Source organism: Pseudophryne corroboree, chromosome 12 (genome assembly GCF_028390025.1).
Source record: "Pseudophryne corroboree isolate aPseCor3 chromosome 12, aPseCor3.hap2, whole genome shotgun sequence".
Lineage (NCBI taxonomy): Eukaryota > Metazoa > Chordata > Amphibia > Anura > Myobatrachidae > Pseudophryne > Pseudophryne corroboree.
Window position 1 is genome coordinate 171983051 of NC_086455.1, and position 26819 is coordinate 172009869.

Genomic DNA, 26819 nt, shown 5'->3' on the forward strand with positions numbered 1-26819 from the left:
AGGGGGTGGGGGGTATTAGGGCACAGTGTAGAGGCAGGGTATCAGTGTATCACGGGTATCAGGTCACTGGGGAAGCTCTCCTCACATCAGCCGGCCGGTATCAGGGGGTGGGGGGTATTAGGGCACAGTGTAGAGGCAGGGTATCAGGGGTATCAGTGTATCACGGGTATCAGGTCACTGGGGAAGATCTCCTCACATCAGCCGGCCGGTATCAGGGGGTATTAGGGCACAGTGTAGAGGCAGGGTATCAGGGGTATCAGTGTATCACGGGTATCAGGTCACTGGGGAAGATCTCCTCACATCAGCCGGCCGGTTAGCTCAGTTGGTTAGAGCGTGGTGCTAATAACGCCAAGGTCGCGGGTTCGATCCCCGTACGGGCCACAAGTTTTATAGCCTGACTTTTACTTTTACTTCACGGACAACAGAGACCCCCCCCTATACCCAGCGCTACGTCACTCTATACCCAGCGCTACGTCACCGCCTGGTGTAATGACGCCCGGACACAATGACAGAACGCGCAGTGAGGAGAGCTGTCCCCGCCCGGCTCCCGTACAGCGCTGACTCCGCCCTTTATCTCCCTGCGCCGCCCAGGGGGCGGGGCTGTCAGTGGCGGCGGCAGTACGGCGTCGGTACCCTCCACAAGATGGCGGCGGTGAGCGGGGCTGGCGGGCCGCTGGAGGCGGAGTATGTGCAGGTGGTGGTCGGCGAGGACGAAGACGAGGACGGGGACCCCGGGGGGCGGGTGGTGCTGGTGCAGGAGGGCGCCGCCATCACCTCCGACCTCCTGCACGACATCGTGCACACCGACACCGTCTTCTACGTGCAGCCCGACGGCAGCCTGGTGCCCGGGGGCAGCCTGGCCGAGGAGAGCGCCCGAAACCGGGTGAGCCTGCTTCCTGAGGAGACCGCGGACAGGCCGCCCGCCCCGGCGTCCCAGCAGCTGCGCACGGTGGCCCACCATGTGGCCCTGACCCAGGGAGACTCCGGCTCAGTGACCCGGATCCTCCGCCAGGAGGTAACACGCTCGCTCATGTGTACCTCCCTCCCGTGCCCCATGTGTACACACCTCCCACCCGTGCCCCATGTGTACACACCTCCCACCCGTGCCCCATGTGTACACACCTCCCTCCCGTGCCCCATGTGTACACACCTCCCACCCGTGCCCCATGTGTACACACCTCCCACCCGTGCCCCATGTGTACACACCTCCCTCCCGTGCCCCATGTGTACACACCTCCCTCCCGTGCCCCATGTGTACACACCTCCCTCCCGTGCCCCATGTGTACACACCTCCCACCCGTGCCCCATGTGTACACACCTCCCACCCGTGCCCCATGTGTACACACCTCCCTCCCGTGCCTCATGTACACACCTCACTCATGTGTACACGCCTCCCTCCCATGCCTCATGTGTACACGCCTCCCTCCCGTGCCTCATGTGTACACACCTCCCTCCCGTGCCTCATGTGTACACACCTCCCTCCCGTGCCTCATGTGTACACACCTCCCTCCCGTGCCTCATGTGTACACACCTCCCTCCCGTGCCTCATGTGTACACACCTCCCTCCCGTGCCTCATGTGTACACACCGCCCTCCCGTGCCTCATGGGTACATACCTCACTCCTGTGCCTCATGTGTACCTCCCTCCCGTGCCCCATGTGTACCTCCCTCCCGTGCCCCATGTGTACACACCTCCCTCCCATGCCTCATGTACACACCTCACTCATGTGTACACACCTCCCTCCCATGCCTCATGTGTACACGCCTCCCTCCTGTGCCCCATGTGTACACACCTCCCTCCCGTGTCTCGTATACACGCCTCCCTCCCGTGCCTCATGTGTACACGCCTCCCTCCCGTGCCTCATGTGTACACGCCTCCCTCCCGTGCCTCATGTGTATACACACCTCCCTCCCGTGCCTCATGTGTGTACACACCTCCCTCCCGTGCCTCATGTGTGTACACACCTCCCTCCCGTGCCTCATGTGTGTACACACCTCCCTCCCGTGCCTCATGTGTGTACACACCTCCCTCCCGTGCCCTCTGTGTGTACACACCTCCCTCCCGTGCCTCATGTGTGTACACACCTCCCTCCTGTGCCCAGTGTTGGACTGGCCCACAGGGAAATCCCCCCAGTGGGCCCCACCTTCTACTGTAGGGATCATGTTCCAGACTGTGCACATGTATATACATTACACACGTTACCCTATACTGACAGGACTGTGTTGTTTTTCTACAGTGCATTGTTATTAATCTGGTACTGTACATCAATGTGGTGGCTGGCCACACCCCTAAACATGGGCCCCTAACATCGCATTCCCCCGGTGGGCCCTTCATGGCCCAGTCCTACACTGCTCATGCCTCATGTACACACCTCACTCCCGTGCCTCCTGTACACCTCTTACTCCTGTGCACATACCTCTCTCCTGTGTCTTGTGTACACCTCACTTCCGGTGCCTCGTGTACGCGCCTCGCTCCCGTGCATCATGCGTACGCGCCTTACTCCCGTGCCTCATGCGTGTCTAGTAAACACCTCACTATCTCACTGTGTATATCTCACTCCCATGCTTTACATGTATACATACCTCACACCCGTGCCTCATGTGTGTACATGCCTCACTATCTCACTGTGTATACCTCACTCACGTGTATACATACCTCACTCCCGTGCTTCATGTGTGTACACGCACCACTATCTCACTGTGTATACCTATCTTAACCCTGTGTCATATATATGTGTGTGCCCTTTTTAAACCCTACACTATGACACTTTTTCTTTATTTTGTATGTAATGTGTATTATTTGTCGTTGTGATGCGCTGATGTCAGTGTGCAGATGTATGACGCATGTTTTGATTTGCCTTAAATCTATTGCAGCAGCTGAAATCCATTTGTGTACAAGTGCCAGGCCTCCCGCCAGAGGGCAGCACAGCCCGGGGGATGCTGGAGGATAATGGGGCAGATACGTCTGACCATGCCTACGTGAGCTCCGCTTACCCCAGTGCTGAGATCGTACACACGGGGCCCCAGACTGAGCAGGCCCTGCAACCTCCGCTCAGCACACCCTCCTCAGAGTCTCCCTTCCAGGACCTCGTACATCAGGCCCCGCAGCCTCCGCTCAGCACACCCTCCTCAGAGTCTCCCTTCCAGGTCCTCGTACATCAGGCACAGCTGGCTTCGGAGAAAGCCACCGCCCATGATGCCAACAGTAACACGGGGCCTTTCGAGCCTCTGGATGAGCAGAGAACCTGTGCCGCCCACCCACAGAACGGCACGGTGTGCGCAGCAGAGAAGACGCAGAAGAAGGGACAGAAACGCCGGAAGTCCATAAAGGTAAAAACCCGCTCTGGGCGGATCTCCCGGCCCCCGAAGCACAAGGCCAAGGATTATAAGTTCCTCAAAGTGGGGGATCTGATTCAAGGCAGCTCTTCTGATTCCGAGGACTACTCAGAACTGAGCACGGAGGAAGAGGACGGTGGCGGTGGCGGCAAGACGGCGCCTGCCCCCTGTAACCTGCAGCCGCACACTGTGAAAAACACGCTCTTCCAGTGTGAGACCTGTGAGAAGTCCTACATGGGAAAAGGCGGCTTATCCCGTCACTACAGGCTGTATCCCAGTCACGGGCAGATGGAGCCTCCAACCCTTTCTGACGTCAGGAAAAATGGAGACTCTGCTGCTGGGCCGTCTCCGCCTGCTGAGAAGAAGGTGAGCATATAAGGGGCACATGACGCACAGTCACCGCTCTGACCCAGGGTGGGTGATATTGTGCCATACACAGCACCTTCATAGTATGTGAGAGAAGTCCGATACACGCCATTGTAGTAGTGTGCCTCTGGTGTGGTGCATTGTGACAGCTGACTGCATCCGTGGCTGCTTCCCAGGTAACACCATGCGGCGTACGTGGCATCCCGAGACACCGGGCCTGATTCCTGGGGGGGGGGGGCAGAAATCCTGCCGCCACTACATCCGTGTACGCAGCGGTACTGAGAAGTGATGCCAATGCTGCAGCCGCCGGCCTCTCTGATCCGTCGCCGGACGCACCTTGGTCATAACTGAACTTCTGAATGACCCTATGTTTGCTGAGTATATCTGTCGGAACTAAGGCGCCAGGGCCAGTGAAACTGCGTCCAAAGATGCAGTCGCTGGCTGCAACTCGCCCACAAAACCCTTGCAACATGCCCGTGTCTCGAGGCACCCCATAACCTCCCGCAAAACGCTCCTTCTGTCAGTTATTCTGCATCCAAAACCTCACTGTGAGTTGCGCATGCGCAGTGCAAAATAACATAGGCCAACTGCGCAAATATCGACATTGCGTCTACCTCTGAATGGGGCTTATTATCTGTAGACTTCATGAAGGGTCTGATTCAGAGACAACGCAATGCTGATGTTTGCAGATCTGGACAATTTAATTTTTAGACTGCGCACGTGTGGTGATTGATTTGCGACAGCGGACCCAGTGAGGAATTATTTGCAAAGTGGCGGTGGCTTGTCAAACGCAGGCATGTCACGACCATTGTGGGGACTTGTAAAGGCTCCGGCGGCTTAGTGGCAACAGACATTTGGGTCTTTATTAATATAAAGATACAGTACCAGCCAATCAGCTCCCAGCTGCCATGTTACAGGCTGTGTTTGAAAAATTACTTAGGAGCTGATTGGCTGATACTTTATCTCTCTCCAAGGCTCAGTACATAGACCCCCATATGTGTTGTCCCATATAACCAGGCTGGTACTTTATCTCTCTCCAAGGCTCAGTACATAGACCCCCATATGTGTTGTCCCATATAACCAGGCTGGTACTTTATCTCTCTCCAAGGCTCAGTGCATAGACCCCCATATGTGTTGTACCATATAACCAGGCTGGTACTTTATCTCTCTCCAAGGCTCAGTACATAGACCCCCATATGTGTTGTACCATATAACCAGGCTGGTACTTTATCTCTCTCCAAGGCTCAGTACATAGACCCCCATATGTGTTGTCCCATATAACCAGGCTGGTACTTTATCTCTCTCCAAGGCTCAGTGCATAGACCCCCATATGTGTTGTCCCATATAACCAGGCTGGTACTTTATCTCTCTCCAAGGCTCAGTACATAGACCCCTATATGTTTTGTCCCATATAAACGGACTGGTACTTTATCTCTCTCCAAGGCTTAGTAAGTAGACCCCCATATGTGTTGTCCCATATAACCAGACCACAGGTCACATGGTCAGCAGTAACACTGTCACAGTCGTTGTTCTGAGTATGGGATTACAGATACGTGTCCCTAGTACGGTTTACATGTAGCTGTTGCTTTGGCCGTTGTCACCATTCTAGTTTTTAGTTCATCGTGGGAAATATTATTTTTATTTTTAATTGGATGATTGACATTAACACCGTCGCACTACTGTTGATGGTGTGTAATACTATTTACAGCACGTTAACTGTGTCGGTGTTTTAAACCTGATGCTTTGCGACCATCGTTAGTTATAATTGCGTCCCGGGTAACCTGCTGTGAACACTTTTACTGTTGATCGTGTTAATGTGGACAAAACGTATGTACCGCTGTAAACCGGTGGATTCCAATCACGGCCCTCTGGACCCCACACAGGTCATGTTTTCAGGTTACCCGGAGGGATCACTGTGTGTCACATTTTAAAACTCCACAGGTGGGCTGGAAAACCTGGACTGTCACGAGTCCTTGAGGACAGAGTTTGGGCACCACTGCTGTAAACTATCTGTGATGGCATACATAGTGGCAGCTACAGAGCATCCGGGCACTTATAGTCTTAGGGGGCATCTGTCGTGTTGCTGGCGTCCACATTGCAGCCTATTGCCTGTAGTTACACAGGGACTAGCCTTACTACGTGCCTGTCTGAATGTAATGCTGTGATGACCATTTATAAAGAGTCGTACACATAGGACGCCATACTCGGACGGAGACACTGCACCTACTGTAAGTCTTGATGGCGCAACAGATGGTGCGTTTATAAGGACACAGCAATCGGTATTACTGCGTCTCCGGGTGCTGACAGTGGGTCTCCCAGGTCCTACACATGGACGTACACAAGGGAAGGAGTTTGTAGCACATTGCATAACTGATGGGCAACCGCTAATGCGCACTGCTGCGTCCGCCTAGGCACTAATGTCTCGTGTAACTTCATGTTTCAGAAGCCTATCCCCAGGCCTAGGAAGAGGCTGCTGGAAGACCCCCTGAACCCCAGTGTGACCAGTCCCCCCACCTTGGCTCAAGATGGTTTTGAGTTTGTACCGATGTCTTCCGCACGTCAGGGCCGCCGGCAGGTGTCAGACAAGAGGTTCAGACGTCCCAGGAAAATACTGGCAGCTGCACCAGCAGAGCAGAACGCTCCGACCATAAGAGAGGTATGAAAATTATGCCTAGATACTTACAGGTGGCGCAGGAGGTGTACTAACCTATTATTATGTGATGGTTAGTATACCGCAGCTCGTTATAGCAGTGTCTGATGTCATTGGCGGTTTCTTGTGTGTTTCCAGATGATGGAGCAGTGTGATGATGCCGATTTAAAAGAACAAGTTGCACCAAGTTTTGCCAAACTGCTTTCAGTCTATGACTTCTTACTCATAAAGGTTGGTGTTTAGTATATTCTCTGTGTGGTTACATTAATGTTGTCAACGCTGCATTTTGTTAAAGATGTATAACTCCAGGATCGGTGTTTACGTTGGGCAACCCTCACCGCATCTGGTTAAATGAGAGGCTCCGCTCAGGATGGATACCCCCAGGGGTACTCGGCCCATCTTGCCCTCGCTCTTCTGGGTCTCCAGTCACTGGGGAGAGTCATTGGATGAGTTGCTTGGGACGTATTCTTGTCATTCAGTCCACGGACATTCCAAGGCTGTACTTTCAGCATAAAACTAGAGAATAAAAGTAGCAAAAAATGCAAATGGCCATAATAATCCAAAGCCGTACAATAGAAACCGTAATAGGGTACAAGTGTCCCGTCAGCCTCAGATATATAGCATACAGTCTCAAGTACAACAAAGAAACCTTATTAAGTAAAACGAAGTAAAAAAGAAAACAACGCAATAGTATACCAAACCCAGTGAGGTACGCCTAATACCCAGTGCTGAAAGTAGGGTGGTACGGAGTACCATTAAGAAACGTGTACCACCAGCCCACTGCTGGGCATAATTTATAAGGGGCATTTTTGTAAAATGGTGTCAGTGGCATAATGTGTAATAGGCATTACGGTGTGTGGCATAATGTGTAATAGGCGTTACGGTGTGTAGCATAATGTGTAATGGGTGTTACGGTGTGTGGCATAATGTGTAAGGGGCGTTACGGTGTGTGGCATATTGTGTAAGGGGCGTTGCGGTGTGTGGCATATTGTGGCCATGCCCCTATTGTCATGTAGCCACTCCCCTAGTTGTGTGATACGCCCCCTCGTGTCGCGTGGTCACGCCCATTTTTACTATCTGTACCACTAAGAAACAGTTTCTACTTGCACCACTGGTAATACCTTAATGCTAACAATAACAAACTATCTAGGAATGGAGAACTGCGACTATAGGGAGACAACCATTGTAGTGTGCCTTAAAGACATGGCGCAGCCAGCCCGGGGATTACAGCGCTACCTCTGGCCTCCTAAAATGGTATAAAAACAGGATCTGCAACAGATATACATCCCGGCTAGCATAGAAGTATAATCCAAACCATAAGCCATGGGGAAAAGGACAGGTGAATACAATATAGTATTACCTCTGTGTGTATCTGGACACATAAAGAACATGAAATACTGATACGGGGGGTACTCGGCCTGGGGTTCCCTCACGTCTAGGTACTTGACGATTGAGCCAATTGACATGATTCTGAAGAGTGTCAAAAACCCCCCACCATAGTATGTACAGAGCTGTGTGACTACATGTTCCTGGTACGTGATGTGACGAGGACCCCTGCTGGACAGCTTGTGTAGGGCGGGAGCTGCAATCGGGAAGGGCCCAGATTACTGGTTGAACATTTCATCTCTAACTTTGAGGATAGACATTCACCGAAATATGGCATCATTCAGCAATTGTAAAGCTATCCTGCCAAAATAAAGGTGTCACGCAGTGCAGCTCATCCTTCCACTTCGTGAAAAGAAAATTCTGTTTTACATTGAGTAACCATTGCAGGTATCACTCAGGGAATTATACTGTACGTGAGAGAGGCCCAGACAACTAGGGTAGGTAGTAAGCGGATGAGCGAGTGGCTGCTTTGTATAGGCCCATTCATTTTCCGGTTTTACCATTTGTGATTTAGTGAATACCCCTATGTGTACAATATGTATGACGCAATGAATGATGTCAGCTCTTCGTAGCACAGCTGTAACTTTCCTTATTCAAGACTAAAATGCACATCACTTCTGTTATAGTCTGCTACATAGCGAGCCGATCTTCTGTCTAGCACCTGCCCACTCCCTCCCAGCTCTCACTGGCTGGGCACAGCTTCTTTACACCCAGCGCCAACACAAAGCCCACGAATCGTCACAAGCCCCCCCCCCCCCATTGCCAATTCTTGGTTCACCCATTGCAGACAGGAATTGGCACCTGAGACGCTCGCAGGGTGGAGCTGTGAGCAGCGAGATGAATTCTGTGACGCGGGGGCTGATGCTTTTGGGGACCGGTTAGGCTGATGCAGTAACTGCTAGTGATTTGTTTGGCATCAGTCCACCCATAACTAAATGTTTAGGGTGCAGTCGGCCTGTAAGTATAGTTTTAGGCAGTATTACCTGTACGCCATTATGTCATTTTTATTTTTGCAGGTTAAACAAGATAACTCGGACAAGCTGCTGTTTCCTCTTGTTTATAAGGAGTTTGAGAAATTGCATTCAATGGTGAAAGTCTTGGCTGAGGAGTATGTCAGTAAGATGGTCCTTGGCTCAGGAAAGGAGACTGTTGAAGTAACGGATAATAAGGTGAGTAATGCTTTCCCATACACTGACATCAGACTCTGCACTAGACAGACCGGCCAGATATCTGACTCTGCTATACACTGACATCAGACTCTGCACCAGAGAGACCGGCCAGATATCTGACTCCGCCATACACTGAGATCAGACTCCGCCCGCACCAGACAGAGCGGCCAGATATCTGACTCTGCCATACACTGAAATCAAACTCTGCACCAGACAGACCGGCCAGATATCTGACTCTGCCATACACTGACATCAGACTCTGCACTAGACAGACCAGGCAGATATCTGACTCTGCCATACACTGACATCAGACTCCGCCGGCACCAGACAGAGCGGCCAGATATCTGACTCTGCCATACACTGACATCAGACTCTGCACCAGATAAACTGGCCAGATATCTGACTCCGCCATACACTGACATCAGACTCCGCCCGCACCAGACAGACCGGACAGATATCTGACTCTGCCATACACTGAAATCAAACTCTGCACCAGACAGACCAGGCAGATATCTGACTCTGCCATACACTGAGATCAGACTCCGCCCGCACTAGACAGACCGGACAGATATCTGACTCTGCCATACACTGAAATCAAACTCTGCACCAGACAGACCAGGCAGATATCTGACTCTGCCATACACTGAGATCAGACTCCGCCCGCACTAGACAGACCGGACAGATATCTGACTCTGCCATACACTGAGATCAGACTGTGCACTAGACCGGCCATATATCTGACTCCGCCATACACTGAGATCAGACTGTGCACCAGACAGACTGGCCAGATATCTGACTCCGCCGTACACTGAGATCAGACTGTGCACCAGACAGACCGGACAGATATCTGACTCTGCTATACACTGACATCAGACTCTGCACCAGAGAGACCGGCCAGATATCTGACTCCGCCATACACTGAGATCAGACTCCGCCCGCACCAGACAGAGCGGCCAGATATCTGACTCTGCCATACACTGAAATCAAACTCTGCACCAGACAGACCGGCCAGATATCTGACTCTGCCATACACTGACATCAGACTCTGCACTAGACAGACCAGGCAGATATCTGACTCTGCCATACACTGACATCAGACTCCGCCGGCACCAGACAGAGCGGCCAGATATCTGACTCTGCCATACACTGACATCAGACTCTGCACCAGATAAACTGGCCAGATATCTGACTCCGCCATACACTGAGATCAGACTCTGCACCAGATAGACTGGCCAGATATCTGACTCCGCCATACACTGAGATCAGACTCCGCCCGCACCAGACAGACCGGACAGATATCTGACTCTGCCATACACTGAAATCAAACTCTGCACCAGACAGACCAGGCAGATATCTGACTCTGCCATACACTGAGATCAGACTCCGCCCGCACTAGACAGACCGGACAGATATCTGACTCTGCCATACACTGAAATCAAACTCTGCACCAGACAGACCAGGCAGATATCTGACTCTGCCATACACTGAGATCAGACTCCGCCCGCACTAGACAGACCGGACAGATATCTGACTCTGCCATACACTGAGATCAGACTGTGCACTAGACCGGCCATATATCTGACTCCGCCATACACTGAGATCAGACTGTGCACCAGACAGACCGGACAGATATCTGACTCCGCCATACACTGAGATCAGACTCTGCACCAGACAGACCGGCCAGATATCTGACTCTGCCATACACTGAGATCAGACTGTGCACTAGACAGACCGGCCATATATCTGACTCTGCCATACACTGAGATCAGACTGTGCACCAGACAGACCGGCCAGATATCTGACTCCGACATACACTGAGATCAGACTGTGCACCAGACAGACCGGCCAGATATCTGACTCTGCCATACACTGACATCAGACTCTGCACCAGACAGACCGGCCAGATATCTGACTCCACCATACACTGACATCAGACTCTGCACCAGACAGACCGGTCAGATATCTGACTCTGCCATACACTGACATCAGACTGTGCACCAGACAGACCGGCCATATATCTGACTCCGCCATACACTGAGATCAGACTCTGCACCAGACAGACCGGCCAGATATCTGACTCTGCCATACACTGAGATCAGACTGTGCACCAGACAGACCGGCCAGATATCTGACTCCGACATACACTGAGATCCGACTGTGCACTAGACCGGCCAGATATCTGACTCCGCCATACACTGAGATCAGACTGTGCACCAGACAGACCGGCCAGATATCTGACTCCGCCATACACTGACCTCAGATTCTGCACCAGACAGACCGGCCAGATATCTGACTCCGCCATACACTGACATCAGACTCTGCACCAGACAGACCAGGCAGATATCTGACGTCGCCATACACTGAGATCAGACTGTGCACCAGACAGACCGGACAGGTATCTGACTCCGCCATACACTGAGATCAGACTGTGCACCAGACAGACCGGCCAGATATCTGACTCCGCCATACACTGACATCAGACTCTGCACCAGACAGACCGGCCAGATATCTGACTCCGCCATACACTGACATCAGACTCTGCACCAGACAGACCAGGCAGATATCTGACGCCGCCATACACTGAGATCAGACTGTGCACCAGACAGACCGGACAGGTATCTGACTCCGCCATACACTGAGATCAGACTGTGCACCAGACAGACCGGCCAGATATCTGACTCTGCCATACACTGACATCAGACTCTGCACCAGACAGACCGGCCAGATATCTGACTCTGCCATACACTGACATCAGACTCTGCACCAGACAGACCGGCCAGATATCTGACTCCGCCATACACTGACATCAGACTCTGCACTAGACAGACCGGCCATATATCTGACTCTGCCATAAACTGGGGTTCATGTATCAAGCAGTGACAAGAGTAGAGGAGTGATACAGCATTTAGCTTAGAGGTAGCATTTATCAAGTACGTTCTAGATGATGGAATCTGCTGGTCATGCTGGTGTCCGGCAATCCGTTGTTTCTCGGTCACAGCCATACACTGCGCAGTGATCATCCCGATTAGCCGGTAACTGCGCAGCTTTAGTGTTGAGCATAATGCGGTCTAGAACCTTATTTGCTGAATTAAGAGATTAAAATCTGTGCGACGTGCGTTATATCCACTAGGTGGCGGAGTCGCTGGGCATTCCAGAAGAAATGATTCTACAAGTCAGCCGGGCGGTCTCCCCTGCAGTAACAAAGAAGGAAGCGCAATACGAGAATGAGGTAACTGCTGATACCTATTCTGCTTATTGCTGACATTTATTAACGGTTTCTTATATAGCGCAGCATATTCCGTTGCACTTTACAATCAGAACAGTACTAGAACGAAATTGGGTAAAAACAGACACAGAGGTAGGAGGGCCCTGCTCGCAAGCTTACAATCTATTGGGAAATAGGCACGGATACACAAGGATAGATGCTACTTATTGCATTATGGTTCTGCCAGATTGCTAGGTTCTTAATGGGCTGTATGATATGATCACCCAGCAATGATGACCTGGGGTCGGGAGGATGTGAAAGTGAAAAAAGAGAAAATATGTGATGTTATGTGTGTACTGTACACAGAGGATGTAATTAGATAGGCAGTCATTAAAGGTTATGTGGGCGGTTCTGGAATGTGATAGGCTGCCTGAGGAGGTGAGTTTTCAGGGAACGCTTGAAGGTTTGGAGACTAGAGGTGAGTCTTATTGTGCGTGGGAGGGCATTCCACAGAGTGGGTGCAGCACGGATAAAATCCTGTAATCACGAGTGGGAGCGAGTAATACATGTGGATGAGAGACGCAGATCTTGTGCAGAGCGGAGAGGTCGGGTTGGGAGATGTTTTGAGATGAGTGAAGAGATGTACGTTGGTGCAGTTTGGTTAATGGCCTTGTGTGACCGGATGTGCCCTCGCTGCCTGCGCCAAGTGATTGGGTTTTGGTTTCACAGGACCTGGCCAATAGGAGATTCCCTCTTACCGTCAGTAAACACCTGTTACAGACTCCACCCACTGTAGATACATACAGAAGATGCTGAAATCCAAAAGAGCTGATTAGTTTACCAAGAGATGAAGTATAAATTGAGAAAAGCAGAGGACCTAAGACTGAGCCTTGTGGTACTCCAACTGATAGATCGAAGAGGAGGTGGAATCAGAGAAGCGGACACTGAAGGAGCGATTAGATAGGATAGGAACCAAGTAAGGGCTGTGTCCTGAAGGCCTAGGGATTGTAGTGTCTGTATGAGAAGAGAGTGGTCACAGTGTCGCATGCAGCAGAGACATCCAGGAGAAGAAGTGAGTAATGGTCTTTAGACATCGCAGTGACCAGATCATTCACTACCTTAGTCAGTGCTGTCTCTGTGGAGTGCTGGGTACAAAAGCCTGACTGAAGTGGGTCCAATAAGTTGTGTAAGTTAAGAAAGTGTGTGAGGCGAGTGTCTCGCGTAGCTTGGAGGGGGTAAGGGAGCTGAGAGATGGGACGGTAGTTAGTTTGGGTCAGAATTGTGTTTTTTCATAATGGGAGTAATCAGTGCATGCTGGAACGGAAGGAAAGAGAGATTACAGATGTTAGTTAAGGTTGGGATGAGCGCAGGAGACTGGTTTGCTTACAGATGTGTCCTCTTACATCCTTGCTGCAGTCACGCTAAACAGCCCATCAAGTCACGCCATGACGTGGCGGTACTCTGTAGCGGCAGGCGTCTTTTTTTTTTTTTTGCGATATTTTTCCAGAAAAATGCATATAAGACGCAATGTAATGCAATAGGACGTATGTACAGCTTCTGATTAAAATGATATGCAGCGAGTCTATATTCTGTGTGTAACTGCGGCTTTACATTGCGTCTAAGACAAATTTTTGCAGAAAAAAATCGAAAAAAGACAATTGGCGCTACAGAGTCACTCGGCATGTGTAACGCAACTTATAACGCACAGAGCAAAGATGTAAGAGGAGAGGTAATAGAGTAGGCAGATGAGAAGAGTGCAGATACTTTATCTTCATTTTTGGGATCAAATGAAGAGAAGGTGCCAGACGGTTCAGGAAGGGAATTGAGCAGGTCACTGGCTGAGGAAGAGCGTACCATTTCATCTCGGATCTAATGAATCTTCTCCTTGAAGTAGGAAGCAAGATCTTGCGCAGTGATAGCGGCTGGTGGGTTGGGTGAGGGAGGATTGAGAAGTGATTTAAATGTATTAAAAAGTCGCTTGGGGTTAGAGGATTGAGCAGAGATGAGAGATTGTAACATGTTTGTTTGGCAGTGTCCAGGACATTTCTATAAGAGTGGTAGACCGTCTTATATGTGAGGAAGTCACATGAACTATGAGATTTACGCCACTGACGTTCACCTTTTACGTGAGAGTTTTTGTAGGTGTCTTGAGAATTTATAGTGCCACGGTTGACATCTGGGCCTACGTGGAGTGTGATGGGTAGCTGGAGCCACTTCATCAAGGGCTCTTTCTAGAGTCTGGTTCGGTGTGATACAGCCATCTCAGGAGAAGTGAGAGCAGTGGTTGCAGAGAGGTGGATAGTTGTTGAAAATGAAGTGTTAATAATTCTGGTTTTGAGCAGGATTGGAGGACACGGTGACACTGAGTGTGAAGTAATGGAGGAGAGCATGCAGGTGATAAGGTTGTGATCTGAGAGGGCTAGGGGTGTTAATGAATTCAGAAACCGCATAGTCTGCGGAATACAAAATCAAGGCAGTGGCCCTCCTGGTGAGTAGAGGAGTCAGTCCATTGGGAGAGGCTGAGAGGAGGTTGGAGGCATGGATATGTACTGATCGTTATTAATGACCCGTTATGTTAGTGCTCAGATAAAGAGCTGATGCCGCCATCCAAAAGATTTAAACCGGCCGATCCAGAATGTGGGAACCCGACTGGAACCAGTGAGAAGACTCTGATCATCCGTGACGCAGGACAGAGGGATGAGGGTAAGTTGGCTTCACATTGGGTGCTGAACCGAGAGGGTTTGTCTTATCCCATAATCACCATGTAGATTAACATAATTTGGGGCATTTCCCCGCTGTGACTGTGCCAGCGGTTATATAATGCTAGTACATGGTTATTCTGCAGCAGTTACTAACACCGCCATTCTCAGTCCCTCAGTGCGCGGTGACTGTGCCAGCGGTTATATAATGCTAGTACATGGTTATTCTGCAGCAGTTACTAACACCGCCATTCTCAGTCCCTCAGTGCGCGGTGACTGTGCCAGCGGTTATATAATGCTAGTACATGGTTATTCTGCAGCAGTTACTAACACCGCCATTCTCAGTCCCTCCTTAGTGCGCGGTGACTGTGCCAGCGGTTATATAATGCTAGTACATGGTTATTCCGCAGCAGTTACTAACACCGGTATTCTCAGTCCCTCAGTGCGCGGGGACTGTGCCAGCGGTTATATAATGCTAGTACATGGTTATTCCGCAGCAGTTACTAATACCGCCATTCTCAGTCCCTCCTTAGTGCGCGGTGACTGTGCCAGCGGTTATATAATGCTAGTACATGGTTATTCCGCAGCAGTTACTAACACCGCCATTCTCAGCCCCTCCTCAGTGCGCGGTGACTGTGCCAGCGGTTATATAATGCTAGTACATGGTTATTCTGCAGCAGTTACTAACACCGCCATTCTCAGCCCCTCCTTAGTGCGCGGGGACTGTGCCAGCGGTTATATAATGCTAGTACATGGTTATTCTGCAGCAGTTACTAATACCGCCATTCTCAGTCCCTCCTTAGTGCGCGGGGACTGTGCCAGCAATTATATAATGCTAGTACATGGTTATTCTGCAGCAGTTACTAATACCGCCATTCTCAGTCCCTCCTTAGTGCGCGGGGACTGTGTCAGCGGTTATATAATGCTAGTACATGGTTATTCCGCAGCAGTTACTAACACCGGCATTCTCAGCCCCTCCTTAGTGCGCGGTGACTGTGCCAGCGGTTATATAATGCTAGTACATGGTTATTCTGCAGCAGTTACTAACACCGCCATTCTCAGTCCCTCAGTGCGCGGGGACTGTGCCAGCGGTTATATAATGCTAGTACATGGTTATTCCGCAGCAGTTACTAATATCGCCATTCTCAGTCCCTCCTTAGTGCGCGGTGACTGTGCCAGCGGTTATATAATGCTAGTACATGGTTATTCTGCAGCAGTTACTAATACCGCCATTCTCAGTCCCTCCTTAGTGCGCGGGGACTGTGCCAGCGGTTATATAATGCTAGTACATGGTTATTCTGCAGCAGTTACTAATACCGCCATTCTCAGTCCCTCCTTAGTGCGCGGGGACTGTGCCAGCGGTTATATAATGCTAGTACATGGTTATTCCGCAGCAGTTACTAACACCGCCATTCTCAGTCCCTCCTTAGTGAGCGGTGACTGTGCCAGCGGTTATATAATGCTAGTACATGGTTATTCTGCAGCAGTTACTAACACCGCCATTCTCAGCCCCTCCTTAGTGCGCGGGGACTGTGCCAGCGGTTATATAATGCTAGTACATGGTTATTCCGCAGCAGTTACTAACACCGCCATTCTCAGTCCCTCCTTAGTGCGCGGTGACTGTGCCAGCGGTTATATAATGCTAGTACATGGTTATTCTGCAGCAGTTACTAACACCGCCATTCTCAGCCCCTCCTTAGTGCGCGGGGACTGTGCCAGCGGTTATATAATGCTAGTACATGGTTATTCTGCAGCAGTTACTAACACCGCCATTCTCAGTCCCTTCTTAGTGCGCGGGGACTGTGCCAGCGGTTATATAATGCTAGTACATGGTTATTCCGCAGCAGTTACTAATACCGCCATTCTCAGCCCCTCCTTAGTGCGCGGTGACTGTGCCAGCGGATATATAATGCTAGTACATGGTTATTCTGCAGCAGTTACTAATACCGCCATTCTCAGTCCCTCCTCAGTGCGCGGTGACTGTGCCAGCGGTTATATAATGCTAGTACGTGGTTATTCTGCAGCAGTTACTAATACCGCCATTCTCAGTCCCTCAGTGCGCGGTGACTGTGCCAGCGGTTATATAATGCTAGTACATGGTTATTCTGCAGCAGTTACTAATACCGCCATTCTCAGTCCCTCAGTGCGCGGTGACTGTGCCAGCGGTTATATAATGCTAGTACATGGTTATTCCGCAGCAGTTACTAACACCGCCATTCTCAGCCCCTCCTTAGTGCGCGGGGACTGTGCCAGCGGTTATATAATGCTAGTACATGGTTATTCCGCAGCAGTTACTAACACCGCCATTCTCAGCTCCTCCTTAGTGCGCGGGGACTGTGCCAGCGGTTATATAATGCTAGTACATGGTTTTCTTTATCATCCACTAGGGGTCACTGGAGTACTCTTGGGATATGGACGGGCTTCCGCAGGAAACAGCACTGAATATTCAAATTAGTAACACTCCACCCCTCCATATCCCTGAGCACTTACTCAGTGTTTTTTCTGTGCTGAACGTGGTAGCAGCTTAATACCTGAAGTCACGGTTTTGTTGAAGAAACTTTTATTTTTATTTTTTCTACTATTTGTACACATCCCTTTCCCCCTTCCAAAAGGCAGGGTCAGGGATCGTGCAGCTGCTGATAGCAGCACGGGCGTGTCGGGCCTCTCTGAAAGAGCTCCCTCACAGCCCTCACATCCTCCTGCACTGGCTAGCCGGCGCTTACTGAAAAGCCCCGTCGGAGCCTCCGCACGTCTGCGGGAGTAAGGTATGTGAAACGGGGCGGTCAGCTCCCGCTGCCGCCCCGACGTGTGGGGACATAGTGCTTGGTGACGGCAGAGGGATTGTTACGCGGCTCTCCCCTCTCAGCCTCCGGCAGGTACCGCGGCTCTCCCCGCTCAGGCGCCCGCACGTTCGACCGCGGTTCTCCCCGCTCAGGCGCCCGCACGGTCGGCCACAGACCTCCGTGCAGGCACCGCGGCTCTCCCCGTTCAGGCGCCCGCACGGTCGGCCACAGACCTCCGTGCGGGCACCGCGGCTCTCCCCGCTCAGGCGCCCGCACGTTCGGCCACAGACCTCCGTGCAGGCACCGCTGATCGATTCTTACAGGCCGCCGCCCGCCGCAGCGCTACCTTGATTAGCTGACGCCGCTATTATACACGAGGCCACCGCTGGGACACACGAGGCACATAGCGCTCTACGATACCCGCTGGGGGCCCACACGCTGCGCTGCCACTGTAATAAGCTAAAAGAGCAGGCAGCCATTACAGGGGGGACAATAATAATGTCGCAGAGAAATACTGCAGCAGCAGAGGAGATTGTTACAGTATAATCAGTGAAAGTTGTACCAGCACGGTGATTATATGTATAAGTTAGCAGGGCAGACATTTTTAACATGCTTCCTGTGTTTTCCTGCTGTGATTCCAGAACGTTCCTGCCTTACATCTCTACACCACCGGAAGGCGCAGGGGTGTTAGTGGGAATTTGGGATCAAATTTCTTAGTACTGGCCACGTGTATTGCACTGGGCCAGATATATATACAGAGCCACCTTATTGCTATTTTACTGAGTCGTGCAGGTGTCTGTTTTTTGTGTATTGTATTGTCTGTCGCCATGAGTAAGGCACCAGCAAAACCTAAAAAGCATATTTGCAAAGTATGTGGCAGTGTGTTACCGGATGCATCTACCACATGTAACGTATGTTTTGTGGATTCCGTTCAGAATACCATTTCTGCTCCGGTTTTGCAACCAATTTCCTCACCGGACCCTCCGTGGGGTATGTTAGTAAATGTACTGGAGAAATTTCAGACAGAAATGACCGCTGCTCGTCTGGAGCGAGAAACGTTAAGATCTGAGTCTAGGGTGAGACCGCCAGAACTACCGGAGGCGTCTCAGCCTTGCGTACGGTCCAAATCCATTTTGGGCAAACGGGATAATTTTCATATGTCTTATGATTTTCCAGTGTCTGCTATGTTGCATTCTGACGATTCCATCCCAGACCTCACGGAACACGATGAGGGGGAGGTGGGCGAAGTGGAGTCAGATGGCGAGGATGTTAACAGTTCCGGCATTGATGATCTCATCAGAGCGGTACGGCAGTCGCTAAGGTTTCCTGAAGCTGAGCAGCCTCTCACCAATGATCAGGTCGTATTTACTAAACGACGGAAGACGCCAGTAAGTTTTCCTGTGTCGGATTCTCTAAATCAGATGTTAGTAGAAACAAGACAGAATCCAGATAAACGGTTTTCTATACCTCGCAGATTTAAGTCTAGTTATCCGTTTCCAGACTCGGTAACGTGTACATGGGAGAATCCACCAATAGTTGATTCTTCAGTGTCAAAGCTTACCAAGAAATTAACCATACCAGTGCCATCAGCTACTACGCTTAAAGATCCTTCAGATCGTAAGATAGAAACTATGCTAAAATCCATGTATGTAGCAGCAGGTGTGATGCTAAGACCTGGATTGGTTGGCATTTGGGTCACTAAGGCGCTCATAATATGGCTTACAGAACTCAAATCTGCTTTACATGACGAAAACCTGATAATTCAGGTAAATCAAATGATTGAGGCTGTAGAGTATCTCTGTACAGCGTCTACTGACGTCTGTCAGCTCACTTCTCGTATTTCATCTTCGCTAGTTACGGCACGAAGAGCACTCTACCTGCGTACTTATCAAGCGGAGGCAGAGGTCAAACGAAGTATAGAGGCGTTGCCTTACGATGGCAAGAAGTTGTTTGGTCCAGAATTGGACGCATGGATTAAGGAGGCTACGGGAGGTAAGTCTGTGTTCTTACCAGTGCCTCCACCTGCGCCAAGAAGAAGGTACGCTGGACCTTCGTTCAAATCCTTTAGATCTCAGCCCTTTCGAGGACGTGGCAGAGGATCAGCCACGCCTGCTAGACGTGGTCGAGGACGTGGTTTCCATCAAACCAACACAACTCGCCAAGACGCTAAGGTTACCGACAAGCCAGTGGCATGACGGCCTACCAGCCCATCTCGGTTCTCCAACTGTGGGAGCACGCCTTCAGACGTTCCATGGGGCGTGGTTCCACACATCCGCGGAGGGCTGGATTCGCAATTTAGTGTTAAAAGGTTACAAAATAGAGTTCGACTGTCTGCCGCCTCTGCGGTTTTTCAAGACAGGCTTGCCTCTGTCGGACGACAAGAGGACAGTTTTGCAAATTGCCATTCAGTCCTTACTGGATTCGGCAGTGTTGATTCCGGTCCCTGTACACCAACAGGGTCAGGGTTATTATTCAAGTCTATTTGTGGTCCCGAAGCCGGATGGCTCAGTCAGACCAATATTGAACTTAAAGGGCCTCAATCAGTACGTAACTTACTACAGATTCAAAATGGAGTCTCTACGGTCGGTGATTGCGGGGTTAGAGACCAAGGAATTTATGATTGCGCTAGACCTCAAGGATGCGTACTTACACATTCCAATTTGGCAGCCTCATCAGAAATTCTTACGATTTGCAATACGCCAGAACCATTACCAGTTTCAGGCTCTGCCGTTTGGCCTGTCATCAGCGCCTCGGGTATTCACCAAAGTAATGTCTGTGATGATAGCTCACCTCAGATCCCTGGGAGTGACAATAGTTCCGTATTTAGACGATCTGCTCATCAAAGCTCCGTCTCCACAGATACTTACCCAACATGCGCTGCTAACTTACAATGTACTGGTTCACCATGGTTGGATTGTAAATTTCAAGAAATCACATCTGATTCCGTCTCAACGCCTTCAGTTCCTAGGTATGATTCTCGATACGGTCAATCAAAGGATTTACCTACCACAACAAAAAGTACAAATGCTACGCCATCTAGTACAATTAGTACTCAAACCACGCACAGTGTCGGTACACTTGTGCATTCGCCTGTTAGGCACAATGGTGGCAGCTTTCGAGGCGCTTCAGTTCGGAAGATTTCACTCTCGTCCATTTCAGCTGAACGTGCTTGCCCAGTGGTCGGGCTCGCATCTGCAGATTCACCACAGAGTGAGGTTGTCACCAATAGCAAGAGTTTCTCTGCTATGGTGGCTCAAGGAACACAATTTAACCGCAGGAAGACGGTTCGGAGTTTGCAATTGGATAATTCTAACTACGGACGCCAGTCTCAGAGGTTGGGGAGCGGTAATTCAAAATTGTCAGCTCCAGGGTCTCTCGGCGGATCACGAGAAATTGCTGTCTATAAATGTTCTAGAACTCCGCGCAATTTACAATGCGCTACGACAAGCAGTGCACATGATTCGCTCTCAGCCTGTCCAAGTGCAGTCAGACAATGCGACGGCGGTCGCATACATCAACAAACAAGGAGGAACGAGAAGCCGCATGGCAATGCGGGAAGTAGCTCGAATCCTCAATTGGGCGGAATGCCACCAGGTGATATTGTCGGCCGTGTTCATTCCGGGAGTGGACAACTGGGAAGCGGATTATCTCAGTCGTCGGGATTTTCACCCAGGCGAATGGTCATTAAATCCAGAAGTGTTTCACATGTTGGTTCAGCGATGGGGTTATCCTCAGGTGGACCTGATGGCATCTCGACACAATCATCAAACGCCCCAGTATGTGTCCAGAACAAGAGATCCAAAGGCAGTCGCGGTGGATGCTCTCACTGTCGCGTGGCCGTACAGTCTTGTGTATCTGTTTCCACCGTTTCCGCTGCTCCCTCTGGTGCTAAAACGGATCAAAAGAGAGTCGCTCACAGTCATACTAGTGGCGCCTCATTGGCCTCGGAGAGCTTGGTTCTCGGATCTTCGAGGATTACTCGCAGACGATCCGTGGCCGCTCCCGATACGTCCAGACCTGTTACAACAGGGTCCGTTTCTTTACCCCGATTTAGCGCGGCTGCGTTTGACGGGGTGGCTGTTGAGACCGCCCTCTTAAGAAGAGAGGGCATTCCAGATTCAGTTATACCAACCATGTTACGAGCTAGAAAGCCGGTTACGGCAGCTCATTATTACAGAATATGGCGTGCCTATATAGGTTGGTGTGAAGCTCGGAAATTTCCGACATCAGCTTTCAAGTTATGCCGCCTTTTGTTGTTTCTACAAACAGGCTTAGATGGAGGATTGCGTTTATCTACACTAAAGGTGCAGGTATCTGCTTTGTCAATTTACTTTCAAAGACGATTGGCTCTATTGCCGTCTATACGCACTTTTCTCCAAGGTGTACTCAGGGTACAGCCTCCATTCATACCACCTACAGCGCCATGGGACTTGAATCTGGTTTTGGAGTTCTTACAGTCTTCATATTTTGAACCCTTACAACAAGTGGATATAAAGTTTCTCACTTGGAAAACAATTTTTCTCTTAGCCTTAGCTTCCGCAAGGCGTGTTTCGGATTTGGGTGCCTTGTCATGCAAGCCACCGTATTTGGTGTTTCATGATGACAGAGCGGAACTTCGGACGAATCCCGCCTTCTTACCAAAGGTAGTGTCATCTTTTCACATCAATCAACCAATAGTAGTTCCTGTGTTGACAGCACATTCTGGAACTCTGGATGTGGTTCGCGCATTACGCGTTTATGTATCCCGAACGTCTTCAGTTCGTAAGACGGATACGTTATTTGTTCTCTATGATGCTGCCAAGATGGGTTGGCCAGCATCTAAACAAACTTTATCCAGATGGATAAAACTGACCATACGCCAGGCTTACCTTCATGCTAGGTTACAACCGCCTACGTCAGTAACCGCTCATTCCACACGTTCTGTGGGAACTTCATGGGCAGCTGGTCGTGGGGCTTCTGCGACGCAGCTTTGCCGGGCGGCTACATGGTCTTCCGTGCACACGTTTGTGCGCTTTTACAAGTTTGATACTTTTGCGGCATCAGCATCTAGCTTTGGCCGCCTAGTTTTACAAGTGCCAAACAGCTCTCCCGCCCACGGGGGAAGCTTTGGTACGTCCCAAGAGTACTCCAGTGACCCCTAGTGGATGATAAAGAAAATAGGATTTTGGTACTTACCAGGTAAATCCTTTTCTTTGAATCCATAGGGGGCACTGGACGCCCACCCAGAGCAGTTTTACCTACTTGTGGTTAGTTCTGAGGATCTTATGGTAACACACTTTCACCGGCTGGTTCAAGTTACAAGTGCTGGTTAGGGTGTCAACTGTTAGTTGTCAGTAACGTTATGTGTTAACTTCGTTATTGTCAGTTATGTTATATGTAATACTCCATTATTAACCTCTCTTAATTCCTGTTCGGCTCAGTAAAAAACACTGAGTAAGTGCTCAGGGATATGGAGGGGTGGAGTGTTACTAATTTGAATATTCAGTGCTGTTTCCTGCGGAAGCCCGTCCATATCCCAAGAGTACTCCAGTGCCCCCTATGGATTCAAAGAAAAGGATTTACCTGGTAAGTACCAAAATCCTATTATTCCGCAGCAGTTACTAACACCGCCATTCTCAGTCCCTCCTTAGTGCGCGGGGACTGTGCCAGCGGTTATATAATGCTAGTACATGGTTATTCTGCAGCAGTTACTAATACCGCCATTCTCAGCCCCTCCTTAGTGCGCGGTGACTGTGCCAGAGGTTATATAATGCTAGTACATGGTTATTCCGCAGCAGTTACTAATACCGCCATTCTCAGTCCCTCCTTAGTGCGCGGTGACTGTGCCAGCGGTTATATAATGCTAGTACATGGTTATTCCGCAGCAGTTACTAATACCGCCATTCTCAGTCCCTCCTTAGTGCGTGAGGTTTGTGCAATTGCACACGTAGCGGTTACAGGACACTAGGGGGTAAATTTACTAAGATGGGAGCTCTATTTAAGATGGGATGTTGCCCATAGCAACCAATCAGATTCCAGGTATTATCTTCTACAAGGTGCTAGATAAATGAGAGAGAATCTGATTGGCTGCTATGGGCAACATCCCATCTTAAATAGAACTCCCTTCTTCGTAAATTTACCCCTAAGTTTTGTTTGTTCAGTCGTTATAATTTGTGTTATGACATATACAGGGTGACACTAATTATTTTTGCACATAGGTGACAACCAGGAGGGGTCGTCGCCAGGAAATTACAGCTGCTCGAATGGTGCAAGTGAAGGACCTGAGCTGGTGAGTGGATCGGCACAGCCTGGACTAATGGATGAGGATGCCGCCAGCCCACAAACCCGTTCTCCGCCTATTCCATGCGCGACCACAGAAGGTCTGTTGGAAACATCACAGTCTCCCACCAACACCAGGACTGAAGAACCGTGCGACTTTTCACAGAACACATCATGTGAGCTTACACAGGGCAACGTAACGCAAACTACCCACAGGGACGGGATGGACGGAACAGCTGTGCCAGAGGTTACTCCTGTTGCACTTAGCATGGAGCCGTCAATCCTTGGGCCACTGTCCGAGAGCAGCGCCTCTTCCACAAATTGTCCGCAGATGACGGAGCCGACGACAATCTTCAACACAGCTGGGACAAAAGCTCCGTCAGAGGAAACGAACAGCAGAGCCTCACCGGGTCCCCCAGCGGCGGAGGGAGACTCCCTCACTCCCAGCCCGGGCGCCCCATTTTGTGCAGGAACTACGGGCGCTGATCCGTGCACCACAGACTTTGGCTTGAGCCATGAACATGAGCTGGTCTTTATTGACAGCGCAGAGGAAACCGTCACAGAGGAAGCGGTTGTGATATTTGACAATACGGAGTCCACAAGCACAAACTTAGATACAGTGGTCGCACTTGTTGAAATGTAGACGACACTGATATATCCATCTACCTTTGAGATGATCATTACGCTCGTGCTTGGTGTGTGTGTTTTTTTTTTTTTTAATATATAGATATAAAAATAAATTAGGATATTTCCTATATATTCTTCTATATTGCAATGTATAACTTATTTGTAAATTGTTTCTATGAGAGTTTTATTTTTTACCAAAAAGGAGATGTTTTCCTCTATAGACCTCAGAATGGAAGGTTTTGCATTTGCGCTATTTTGTCCTATGAAAGAACCAGTGGTACAGGCTTCTGAATGCGCAAAGCCATAACGCCGGTACATTTGTCGCTTTGCTCCATGAGATACTGTTATAGAGACTTCTACAGAAAAGGAAAGCACAAACGCTTATATTTAGGAGTGGGCGGTGGAGCAGAGCGCCTATGGTGCTGCTGTACGCCCTTCTGCAGGAAGAGCGCCGGTCTTTAGGGTGGACTCTCTAATCCCCTTCTGTAAAAGCTAACAGAACGTTTTTACCCTATTCTAGTCCAACGCCTCAGCCTCCTAATTTACTGACGCTAATCCTCGAGCATGACCAACAGGCCATGTTTTCAGGATTGCAATCATGCACAGGTGAGTTAATCTATCTTGTTGGGATGGTAAGTATGCCACCTGTTTCCACAGACAGAAATCTTGAAAACATGGCCTTTTTGGTAGTACTTAAGGGCTGGTAGTGAGAACTCTTAAGTTGTCGTGTGCCTGACAAGTATGTACAACAGACCGTTGTGTCAGATCCAGATGGGTGTTGTGGAAGTAGGACCCAACGCCTGTGTGTACCTGTATTCCCTCAGCCCCATTGCTGTGTGTAGAAGTATCAGGCACCGGTAAGCTTCCTGCTAATTTGCCTTTTGATTGCTAGCCGTAGCATGACTTGCCTTTTGTACACCCTGCTCTGCTGCCTTGTTGTTCTGCTCACTGGGGCTTTGGCCGGCCAGGTGGGTAATTTAGATAACTTTACTGGTATTCGATGATTGACAATCACAATTTAAGGGATAAGCTGTCAGGAACGCTCATTAGTAACCCTCCCGTTCTTGGTGGCAGCCATGTTGTGGGTGGGACTGGCACCAGTGAAGTGATAGGCTGCGTTCCCATATGTATTGGTTCAGGCCGTAAAAATGTGGTTCCTCCTGCAAAGGGCATGGGGCGTCTTTGATGATGATGATGATGATGATGCAGTGTACATAGCGCTTCTGCCACATGCCTTGCACTCTGTAGGCCAAGTGACAATTATAGGATACTAATACACTGGGTCACCCCAGCCTGTCCCCTCCCCACCGTACTTACCGGCCCTCCTGGAGACCACCCTCTATTATATAGATAGGATGGTGCCCAGTGCCCGCAGTAACCACTACAGAAGAGCTGAGAAAACCCAGCTCGTGTGCCTGTCCGTGTGCCTCTGACCTAGGGATACTGAAGACCATTAAAATATTTTTGGTTTGAATTTCCACCATGCCTATCGCTGTATGACAGGGTTACGTTTGCCTTCAGAACCGTGCGTCCTCTGTGACTGCTCCATCGCACAAAATGATTACAAAGCATTGTTTACTCAGGTCTTAATGATTGCTGGTCCCACCCATAAGCCGCGTCGTCACACAAACCACTTCATGGAGCTATCTGTACTCGCCGTGTCGACGTGTGATTGATAAGTGCTGCACAATGAGATGTATGTTGTCCGAAATAAACATTCGCTTTTCGTTAACCGAGCCTACGTCTTCTTCTGCATGCTAATGGGTAAAGAAATAAAGAGGTCTACATAATGATTAGAGTATTATCCATTGCAATAAGTGCAACAAGCCCGCACTTAGTAGTGCTACAGAGACCGTCTGCCCCTCTGTAAAGCTGCAGCTACTGATCTATGAGGACAGATAATATTTAGGGGCCTCGGTGAGAGAAGCTAATAAAATAAAAAGAACCCGAAGACAAACCGTGCTGCAATGTAAGGGATCCATTTACTATATGTGCATGCAACATAAATACTGTCCGCTTTTGTATGTAGCCTACGCGTGCTGGGCAGCTGTATTCTTACACCTCTCTGCACGTTACATCTGCTCTGATATTTCAGATTTCCTTGTCACAGTGAATCAGGCCCTACGTTACTAACAACAGATCTGATGGGAGCTGTGGTACCTAAACGTAGACCTATCCCCTGCAGAAGAGAACCGGCAGACACATTGATTACCGCCTAAGGTTTACAGTAAACACGCTGGTACCAAGCAGAAGGGAGATTGTGCGGAGCCAGAGTGGACAGGTGCCAGCACCATTGGTTAGACTGTCCCTTTGCTGCACACTCCACCATATGAACACAAAT

General features: G+C 49.9%; 1 protein-coding gene and 1 non-coding gene across 4 annotated transcripts; both read left to right on the forward strand.

Moving 5' to 3' along the window:
* The first annotated feature begins 307 nt into the window (after positions 1-307).
* Positions 308-381, forward strand: TRNAI-AAU (transfer RNA isoleucine (anticodon AAU)). Its single transcript has one exon. It is a non-coding gene; the product is annotated as a tRNA-Ile (tRNA).
* Positions 362-26210, forward strand: ZNF839 (zinc finger protein 839). 3 transcript variants are annotated; one of them, XM_063948564.1, is made up of 8 exons: positions 364-883; positions 2874-3701; positions 6145-6357; positions 6490-6582; positions 8754-8906; positions 12037-12135; positions 14691-14814; positions 23791-26210. In XM_063948564.1, the coding sequence occupies exons 1-8, from the start codon at positions 506-508 to the stop codon at positions 24492-24494; spliced, it is 2592 nt and encodes an 863-aa protein (XP_063804634.1). In that variant the 5' UTR covers positions 364-505; the 3' UTR covers positions 24495-26210. The 3 variants fall into 3 exon arrangements, with proteins under 3 accessions (XP_063804633.1, XP_063804634.1, XP_063804632.1); XM_063948562.1 differs by having other exon boundaries at positions 365-1015; XM_063948563.1 differs by lacking the exon at positions 12037-12135 and having other exon boundaries at positions 362-1015.
* Positions 26211-26819: the final 609 nt, after the last annotated feature.

Bases quoted from the DNA above. Each gene is read 5' to 3' on its own strand.
- ZNF839 (XM_063948562.1), top strand. From the start codon at position 506: ATGACAGAACGCGCAGTGAGGAGAGCTGTCCCCGCCCGGCTCCCGTAC. The intron at 6,358-6,489 runs GTATGAAAATTA...GTGTGTTTCCAG, and splicing joins ACGCTCCGACCATAAGAGAG to ATGATGGAGCAGTGTGATGA. The intron at 14,815-23,790 runs GTAAGTTGGCTT...TTTTGCACATAG, and splicing joins CGCAGGACAGAGGGATGAGG to GTGACAACCAGGAGGGGTCG.